Below are 10,619 nucleotides of genomic sequence, written 5' to 3'. Positions count from 1 at the left end.
ACAGCTCCACACAAAAGAGTATTTACACTAGGAAGTAAAATTGATTCAGTAACACAGGAGATATGATGCTGCTGACGACAGCTGAGTGCTGTACTGAAATAATCTGTGATAAATTGGGATCAAGATTATTATTTTGAATTGTCCCTTTACTGGAAACCTTATAGATTGTGTGAATGTCAACTACTGTCCATGTGATAGAGATGCCTTTTATAAGGAGGATCTCTGATGTTGTGCGAACCACACATTGTGTCTTCAGATGATTGATTTATTCCACATGGCAGATATGCACATTATGAATCGTGTCCTGAAGGAACCGATGTCTGACCCGTAGTGGTAGAGGTGCATATGGAGAAGACGCTGGTGTTCTCCTTGAGACACAGTAGGCCGAGGGCGCGGCTTTAAAGACAGCCTCACGGCATCTTGAACAGACCGATGTTGAGGTCCACAACGCTGAAGTGATGCTTGACTTAATGGAGAAATAAGTTAAAATACTGCTATTAAAGGTTGTCCAGATTATAGGAATCTGCAATACATTGTGAAAACAGCTCAAATGACATCTGCAGTAGCATATATTCTTGTATTGGTAGTTAATTTATAATGTACTTTTGGTGGAGATGTCAAATTACTCAAATGAATAGAATAAGAGTCATGAAGTAAGAATAAGTCCATTGCCCTTCTCTTGAGATGTATGGAATGTACAATGTTTATAAATTAAAATGCAACAGAAATATATGTGAATAACTGAATTTGTAAAAATAACATTTTTGCTGACTTTTGTATTCCTTTAGAAGCAAAACAATGTATGTATTATGTAACTGGGGAATGACCTTTATGACCTGGGGCAGGATGAAATATAATTTGAGATACACAGTAAAGCTCCAGGAAATTGTAGGTGGCCACTGCAATTTCCATAAGAGAGCTCAATATTCATTAAGGTATAGTTATGATATAATTGTTTGCCTGACCAGGCAAAGAAAAATACATTCCTATCCCCTGATTATTTGAATATCTCACCGTACATACATACACACCTCGTAGGTGGCAGGTTGGGATGGATGGGAGCTGAAAACGCAGCACTATACCACCTAACCCCTCAGGAGGAAGAAATTATTGTAACTGACAAACACGATTTGCTTCGCTCTATTGCCAAAAAGGAGGGAATGAAGACTCTGTATAGGATGTTGAAGAAAGTGTTTTGTGATAATTATATAATGTTTTATATTAATACTAGCATTAGAAGTAGAGTAGTTTGTATACAGACTGAGCAGATTAGATTTAGCAGGACAAGTAAAGGGTCAACAAGGTTGGTTTGTTAGAATCTCCTGTCAGTAATGAAAGATTACACAGTGCTGAAATAGCCTACAGATGTCTGCTGTGAATTTGTTTATGACTTAATCGTTTCTCAAGATAGGCAGGAATGTTTCTGTTACTGAGCGATTGACACTAGGTAAATGACCAACGTGGGATCGCATCTTCCTAGTGCACATCAAAGACGGACATCTGCTTTTTGTATCCATCACCTCTTCACGGGAGGACAGATCGTAAACGGACCCGGACCTGTATCTTCCGATTGGATGAACGGCCATAAGATGTTACGTCATTTTTCCTATAAAGTTGTACTCATGTTTGTAAACATTAAGTCTCACTGAAGGAATTATTTCTGACAGTGGAGCTTCCGAGCCGGCTCGATTAAAGTTCTATTTGCTTTGTCTCCGCGACTTCTCCACTTATTTCCGAGACGGTTCTACAGGGGGGGATTTTAATTGTACAGTTGATCCTCTGAAGGATAGGAATCATTTAGAACCTCATCCTCAGTCCAGCAAAGAGCTTTTAAGGATTATTAAACGTTTTCAATTGGCTGATGTTTGGAAAGTTTTTAACAACACCAGACAGTATACTTGGACGAAGATCACAGAGAAGGATGTCTCTCTGGCTAGATTGGATCGCTTTTATACCTTTCAGCACAATGTAAATATTTTAAAAGCTGGTTTTATCACCCCTAGTGGTTTTTCAGATCACAGTTTGGTAACAGCAACTGTGATGTTTCCATCAGTAAAGCCACGTAGCTCCCATTGGCATTTCAATGCAGTTCTGGGTGCTGACATGCACTTTAGGAGAGTATTTACCTTCTTTTGGGAGAGGTGGAGGGTGCAGAAATCCGGTTTCTCTTCTGTACAGCAATGGTGGGATGTGGGGAAAGTACAGATTCGGGCTTTTTGTCAGCAGTACACCATGAATGTCACCAAAGGCTTAACTGAAGCCATGAAAGTTTTAGAGGTGGAGATTCTGGAGCTCCAGAGAGCCGTAGACTCCTGCCCAACAGCTGGACTGATTGAGAGTCTGCAGAAGAAAAGGAGGGGATTGTCGGATCTGTTGGGAATGAAAGTACAGGGAGCCCTGGTGAGGGCACGTTTTCAGAGTTGTGCGGAGATGGATGCTCCCACTCATTATTTTTTTCAGGCTAGAGAAAAAGAGGGCACAGAGTAAGCTGATACACTGCTTGACGACCTCAGCAGGACAGGAGCTGCGCGAGCCCGGGGACATTCGCAGGATGGCTGTGGAGTACTACAGGGACTTGTTCATGGCGGAGGCCATGGAGGAGACGTCGGATTCCCAGCGCTTCCTTGAGGACCTCCCGCAGGTTTCAGAGGAGGGAGCCAGGCGACTTGAGCAGCATCTGAGTGAGGAGGAGCTCACTGACGCTTTGCAGGGCCTGAACACTGGCAAGGCTCCTGGGATTGATGGCTTGTCAGTGGAGTTCTACAAACTGTTCTGGTCCTTGTTGAAGGCAGATCTGTGTGAGGTGTTGGAGGAGAGTCTGCAAAGGAAAGAACTGCCTCTGAGTTGCCAAAGGGCTGTGATCTCGCTGCTCCCCAAGAAAGGGGACCTCTGCAGCATAAGGAACTGGAGACCTGTGTCGCTACTCTGTACCGATTATAAGATCATCTCGAAAGCCCTAGCCAATCGCTTAAAGACTGTCATGAGCGAGGTGGTGCATCCAGATCAGACGAACTGTATACCAAACAGGTCCATTTTTGACAATGTTTTTTTGATTCGGGACATTATGGCAGCCTCTAAACTTTTTGGTTTTAAAGCTGGTATCGTGTCGTTGGATCAAGATGAAGCTTTTGATAGAGTAGATCACTTGTATTTGTGGAAGGTCCTGGATGCCTTTGGGTTTAGTGTCGGCTTTATTGAGAAAATCCAGCTGCTTTATGGTGATATTTTTGGTGTACTGAAGATAAATGGCATTTTAAGTGCCCCATTTTCGGTACGGCGGGGCATTCGGCAAGGCTGCCCTCTCTCTGGCATGCTGTACTCCTTGGCTATAGAGCCCCTGGTGAATGAGTTACGGAGAGTACTGACAGGGGTGACTTTTCCTCAGTGTCCAGATATGTCCTTCAAAGTCACTGCATATGCTGATGACATAGCAGTGCTTGTGGTTGGAGACGGGGATGTGGAGCAGCTTGAGGCATGCCAGAGAAAGTATGAGAGGCTCTCCAGTGCAAAAATCAACTGGGCGAAAAGCAATGCAGTGCTAGTGGGTGACTGGAATGGCTGTGCTACGTCATACCTGCCAGCAGGACTGCGGTGGGACAGGGGGGGTTTCCAGTACTTGGAAGTGTTTTTGGGTGATGACGCCACCACTCAGAAGAATTGGGAAGGGCTGGTGGAGAAATTTAAAGCCAGGTTGCAGCGATGGTGGTGGTTACTTCCTCAACTGTCTTATAGGGGCAGGGCACTTGTAGTTAATAACCTGGTTGCCTCAAGTGTATGGCACAGGTTTATTGTTTTAGAACCTCCTGAGGTTTTGATTAAGCAGCTTCAGTCCATTTTGTTGGATTTTTTTTGGGACGGGCTGCACTGGATCAGACAATGTGTGCTGTATCTGCCTTTGGCAGAGGGGGGGCAGGGTCTGATCTACATTGCCAGTAGGACTGCGGCCTTTCGTCTGAAGGCACTTCAGAGGCTGCTGTACTCTTCAGAGGACCTGCCCTGGGCACAGCTTGCTCTGGGTTTCCTGCGACAGGTGGGGGAGTTAGGTTTTGGAAAGAGTATTTTTCTCATAGAAATTAATTGCCTTAAGGTGACCCAGTTGCCCCTGTACTACTGCAGTCTCCTGAAGGCCTGGAGCTTGTTTAGAATTGTCGGCAGAGATACTGAGAGGTTCAGTTTCTATGGTGTACTGGAGGAGCCCCTGATTCTGAATCCCTTTTTCCAAACACAGCTAGTGGAGAGGTCGCATTTCACTAGTGTGTTAGTCAGGGCTGGAGTGGTGAAAGTCGGGCACTTGTTGGACTTGAGTCATTTTAGGTGGAAGGAGCCTGAGCTTTTGGCTGCAGAGCTGGGCGTTAACTTTGTCCGTGTAGTGGAGCGGTTTCAAAATCGGGTCCGTAATGCTCTGCCAACAGAGGGGCTGGTTTTGGTGGAGAGAATGCTTAGGCAAAGGAGGGCCCCACAGCCTGACTCTGAGTTCCCCTTGTTAACAGTGTCCCCAGCATTCAGTCAGCACACTGAGGTGCCGGGTCATTTACTGAAGGTTGAGAATGTTACTGAGCTTTCTCTATTTACTGTGGATGGGAAGCAGGTGTACAAGGCCTGCATGAAGGTTCGTCACCAGCAGCAGGTCCAGCAGTTACCTGATACGCACTGGCGAGAGCAGTTAGGGGTGGGGGAGGAGTTTGAACCGGCTTGGCGTACTTTGTACAAACCTCCACTGCAAAAAAGGTCGGGGGATCTGCAGTGGAGGATCCTGCATTCCATCATTGCCATTAACTCTTTTCTGACCATCATTAAGCCTGGGGTTACGGACAATTGTCCTTTCTGTTCTCAGAGGGAGACTGTTTTTCACTGCTTTTTTTTCTGTGCCAGACTGAGGCCACTGTTTATGCTAATGAAGATGCTGATTGAGGGTCTGGGTTTGCCGTTTACTGAAGTAAGTTTTATTTTTGGTTTTAAATACCGAAAGACGAGGCGAAGCATTTTTCAGCTGAGCAATTTTATTTTTGGACAGGCCAAGTTTGCCATTTTAAAAAGCAGGAAGAACAAAGTCAATGGTTTTATCGCTCAGGATCCTGTGCATATTTTGATTCAAGCCTCCACCCATCCATGGCAGCAGAGCCTCACGGTGCTCGAGGACAAGTTGTCTGCAGTACTTGTTGAGTGCCCAGCGTGGGGCACACCCGGTCTGCAAACATCTGCCATGTTGTTCCCTATCCCTTCGTGGAGTGTGCTGAGATGTGCTTTGGCACAGGATCCTTTGCATTGTCATAGGCGAGACGGATTGCATCCACCACCCAGTGAGCCAGTTGTTGCTTAGTCAAGCTGGCCCTCTGGTGGTATCATAGGAGATAAAAAGTTGATCGGATCTTGCAAACGTGCACAGTCCTTACCATGTACCAGTTCAAGGCCCTGACTAGGCACAGTGTGAAACCTGCGGTCCTTATCCGACTCGTGTGGAGGGGGGTGAAATGACTCCAGGATGGTAGGTTAATTGATGTGAAATGCCAACACAATCTTAGATAGGAAGGCTGGCTTCATCCTCAGTGTGACCCTGTCGTTGCTTCCTTAAGCGAGAGAAAGCGGAGCTCTGTTGTGGAAATGGGGTCTAAAGGAGCTCTGCTAAGCCCCTGAAGCACAAATTTCAAGTCCCAGGCCAAAATTTTGCCTTTCAGAGGTGGTCTCAGCCATCTCGCACCCTTCAGGAATTGGGTTGACAGGAAGTGGGCTCCTGGGGAGACATTGTCCATCTTATCTTGGCATGCTGATAAACCTTCAGAGTGGTTGCTGATTTCCCTTCCTACAGCACAGGATTGTAGTCATGGGGCATGACATCGAATCCACATGAAACAAGTTCTGGTAGGCAGACCACTTATGTGTTTTGAGCTCTGGCAAAGGGGGCTCTAGCCTTTCAGGTGCCAAACCCACAACTGCAGCTGTATAGGGTTGGGGTGCAACAGAAGTTCATCCGCTTGACTCAGCAAGTCCTTGCATAGCGGAAGCTGCCAGGGTTCTCAACTGAGGATGTGTGCCAGTGCTGCGAACCATAACTAACTCAGCTACCGGGGGGCAATCAGGAAGACTTTGGCTCCTCCCTGGCGAATCCTCTCCAATGTCAGTGGAAGAAGTGGCAGAAGGGGGAAGTCATATAGCAGTTCCCAAGGCCATAGGTGAGTCTGCTTTCAGTGAGAACCACAGGGGGCACTCAGTCATTTACTGAGAAGCAAAGAGATTGACTCAAGCTCGCCCCAGCTTCTCCCAGATTTGCTCTACCACTTGAGGATGCAATCTCCATTCTGAACTCCCCGAGAGAGGAGATCTGCCACTGTGTTGGACACACCTGGCAGGTGTATTGCCCTGATAGATCTCAGATATTCCCAGGATGTTTGCATGACACACGATACAGTCTGGCAGTGCACATGCCCCCCTGGTGGTTGATATAAGCCATGTGAAGGGGTAAAAATACAACTCACAGTGTTATAATTTCAAATCAAAAGTTTTGTCACCTTGTACTTACCACATGTCTAATACCAGGGGGCAATGCTCGTCCAGAGTGAGCACTCAGTTTGATAATTCTCTGCTTTGGCAAACAATTAATATGCTATACAATTTATTGAATATTTATTGTGTTTCTGTCATTTGTTTGTTTACAAACAAAGCCCAAAGTGTCCGAACCTCAGTTTCCCCCTTCTGGGTCCCTACCACTGGTGGCCAGTCTGTAACGGGCATTGGGGCACTGCCCCACCACTATAAATTCAACATAAATAAAATAAAGTGTCTATCAAATATTTTAACAAAAATTAATTAATACAATTGTAATATTAAATGTATATTTTATCGTTGGTAGCTAGTAACATTCATTACAGTACCAATGTGCACTAGCAGTAATCATTACTGTACACTTACATTGCCCTACGCTACAGCAGAAAATTAGTGTGCGTGCATAGTAAGCACCTTGGGCATTCTCGATAACACCCCACTAATGCAAGCACAGTAGTGACCTCTGAGCTCTTTGAATGGGTGCCAGTGCCCACATTTCCATTGACAAAAAGGGCTACTGGGTGTGCAATTGTGTAGCCAACTACGCCACTGAAGGCATCACCTTCAGTTTAGGTTAATTCAGTTGTTGTTTTTTATCTGGCACCAGAGTTACGGTAAAACAATGGAGGTTAATCTTTAACAATGCAAGTTTACTAAAATACCAGGAAATAAAATGACAAGGGATTGCATATTAAAATTATAAAAGATTCAAATATTAAAACCATTAAAATAAATTAAGTCAAATATAGGGGACACACATTTAGGTTCTGAAGCACCCTATCAATGTGATACTGTGTAAGAATAAACAAACAAAATGGATAAAAACAGCTACATCCTGTCACAATTGAATGACTGTGCGATTCTGTGGTGCTTTTGAGCTGGACTTGCAATAGACTTGAGAAACCGAATCATCTTCGAACCCGGGAGTATGGCAGGACAAGGTGAATTTTGTGTCTTGTTAAAACAGTGAAAAGGAAGAGCATTTGAAAACAGCAACTGTGTTTAAAGGGACTTCAAAACAGCACAAAATGAGTTGTAGAGTGTGTATCCTTGAGGTGACCAGGGAGTTAATTGAACAATGTGCTGCTTTTGAGGATCGCAGAGTAACGTTGCTGTATAAGTAGGTTAATACAGTTTGATTTTAAAAATGTGATGCTATACATGTCAGCAGAGAAACAGTGGGCCAACAGCTAAAATAATAATAATAACAATAAAAATAAAAGTCTGTGGCTAACGTGGGGAGGGGGTTGCTGACGAAATGATAAATAAGTGTTGTGTGACAATTCCTCATTGTGTGCTAACTATGATGTGTGTATTAATATATATATATATATATATATATATATATATATATATATATATATATATATATATATATATATGCTGTAGTTTAGGTGGAGATGTTTTTTAACTGTTTAGTGACAGTTAAATAGATTGAATTTTAGTCATCCAACATAATTTATTGTTAATGCTCGCTTTTCAATAACAACAAATAAACATTTTGGTTATATTTGTTGCACTGTTGTAAACAAAACCAATTAAAACTAATATTTTTTTTAATAAGCTGTGGTACTGCTAATATTTATAAACAATTCTAGCAATAGTTACTATTTTAATATTAATATTTCATCCCACCCCATGTGTCTCTGAGTTCACTGGCCAAAACTGGTCCCTACATAAGTCCCTAAATATTTGGACAGTGACACAATTGTCTTATTTTTTGCTCTGTATGCCACCACCATGGATTTGAAAGGAAACAATTAAGATGTGCTATAAGTATAGACTTTCATCTTTAATTTGAGGTTAGTTACAGCCAAAATGAGTGAATGGTGTAGGAATTACACCCATTTTTATATGTGGTCCCCCCGATTATGTTGTTCTGTACGCCCATTCATTTAACTATTTAAAACCTGCTCTGTATCTTTCACAAAACAATCAGGCCGTTACCAAGAATATGCATTCCAAAACAAATAATCAGATGATCCCTTAAATCACTGGTTATTTGCTATTTAATTTGGAAAACATATGTACTACTACTTGTACTTCTTCTCATATTAGCCTAGTAGTAGTAGTAGTAGTTGTAATATGTAGCCTAGTAGTAGTAGTAATAACGATAACTCATTGAAAAGATGAGACAAATTTAAGAAAATATTATGCATTTAATTGGTAAAGAAAATACAAAGACTCTTTCCTGAAGCCCAAAGCTAACAGTTAGAGAGGGTTACAACATTTAAGAATTGATTGATTGTTTAAATGTAGCCTATACTATTGGCCTATGTGGCAAAAGCTATTTTTCGATTTCTGGTGTATTTTTTAATTTGCTCTATAATTTCCTGAGTTTTTAAAGTGTAAATAACTGGATTAAGAAGGGGAGGAATAGTGGCAGACAGGGATGTGTTCAGAATCCTAGTATCGGTATCAATACTCACGTTTAACCAAGGCGCGATGTAGATGACTAAGAGAGGTACATAAAATATAGCGACCAGAGTTAAATGGGTGGTGCACGTTTTGAAAGCTTTTCTGCGACCGTCGGTATTTGGTATCCTCAATATGGCAGCCAGAATAACAACATAAGACAACATGATTATCGCCAATGGGAGATACAATAAAGCAACAACACAAAACCCAGCCATGAACCAATTCATTGAATAATCACTGCAACTGATTAGGAAGACCGGGCCATGATCACAAAAATAACTGTTAACGATTGTAGATTTACAGTATGATAATCGCGTTACCAATCCGACCATAGTTAAAATGAGAATAAAAGGAATCATCCAAGAAATAATAATAACTAACATCATTTTGGTGTTTGAATTGATAGTTGTGCATCTCAGAGGAAAACAAATAGCGATTAATCTATCGTATGCTAAAACCATCAGGGTATAGGATTCCATGCCAGAAAAATAATGTACAAAGAACATCTGGGTTAAACAAGCATTATATTCAACAACTCTGTTCCCGAAAAGAAACATATGTAAAGCTTTTGGGATGAGAGCTGTACTGTAACTTACATCCACCAAGGCTAAACTGAAGACACCGAAGTACTTCGGGGTGTGCAGTGACTGCGCAAACCAAATAATTGACATGATCAAGAAGTTGGCTAACAACGTAGCAACGTAAAGAACCCCCAGGAATATAAAATAGTAATTGCTGTGCTGCAAGGCATAGAAACCACGGATGTAGAATCCATCTGGCCGGACAAACGTGCTGTTGAGGACAGATGTGGTGGTCATTTCAGACATCATGGTTCTTTACCTGTGGAAATATTATTATAATTATTATTTTGATGGTGATTATTGCCATAATGTATCAGAAAAAAATACCGTATTTTGTTAGTTTTAAAGTTACACGTACACACAATGTATTATATCCGCCAATGACACTTAGAACGACGTTTAAGTCGTAATTAAATTACCGTCTTTTATGACCTTATTTTTGTATATATTGCTGAATCCATTACAGAGCAATCGATGTTGTTTTTGCCTAGACTTTTTTTTCTAATAGCTATAGCCTATAGTTGCAGTTTACAAATAACACAAATAAAAATGTCCACCTCATGAAGTCGTCCAATTCAATCTTGCACAGTAGTGGAGATGCACTGTTATTTATTATGGACGCCCAGGACTCTCGGTCACATGGGCAATTCCAAGCGGGACAGAGTAATGCGAATCAAAACGCAGCTAGTGCACTTGCGATTGATGGTTAATAACTTCCCTTGTGAATATCTCCACTGCGGCAGGGTTAATGTCATGTACTCTAACAATCAGTGGCGGCTGGTGCAAACATATTTTTTGGGGGCGCAAACAAACTGAAAATCACACCGTTAGTAATGCGGAACTGAATGTAATTGTTAAATAGCCCTTTAACAGGTGATATAACAATGTATCACCACTGCTTTGCTACAAATGGGAAATTCAACTGTGAAAGCATGCAGTAAGGTACCACGAATCAGTGAATTTGAGTTTAATGTGGGTTTATTATCAGTAATAAGGTAATCACTCAAAAAACTAATCACAAAAAACAAAAACAAAAAAAACCACAAATGTTGCCTAAACAATGGCCAGTAGCACTACTTA

General features: G+C 42.1%; 1 protein-coding gene across 1 annotated transcript; it reads right to left on the bottom strand.

Annotated features, from left to right (window-relative positions):
• Positions 1 to 5,213: 5,213 nt before the first annotated feature.
• LOC136747164 (olfactory receptor 6C1-like) lies at positions 5,214 to 9,788 on the bottom strand. The gene is made up of 2 exons (XM_066700118.1): positions 8,970 to 9,788; positions 5,214 to 5,333 (listed from the first exon to the last, which is right to left on the bottom strand). The coding sequence occupies exons 1-2, from the start codon at positions 9,786 to 9,788 to the stop codon at positions 5,214 to 5,216; spliced, it is 939 nt and encodes a 312-aa protein (XP_066556215.1).
• Between the last annotated feature and the right edge of the window lie 831 nt (positions 9,789 to 10,619).

The sequence above is a fragment of the Amia ocellicauda genome, chromosome 3, assembly GCF_036373705.1.
Source record: "Amia ocellicauda isolate fAmiCal2 chromosome 3, fAmiCal2.hap1, whole genome shotgun sequence".
Taxonomy (NCBI): Eukaryota; Metazoa; Chordata; class Actinopteri; order Amiiformes; family Amiidae; genus Amia; species Amia ocellicauda.
This window is presented reverse-complemented; position numbering and strand designations above follow the sequence as displayed.

Bases quoted from the DNA above. Each gene is read 5' to 3' on its own strand.
- LOC136747164 (XM_066700118.1), bottom strand. From the start codon at position 9,788: ATGATGTCTGAAATGACCACCACATCTGTCCTCAACAGCACGTTTGTC. The intron at 5,334-8,969 runs GTGAGTATTGAT...TGATACCACCAG, and splicing joins ACATCGCGCCTTGGTTAAAC to AGGGCCAGCTTGACTAAGCA.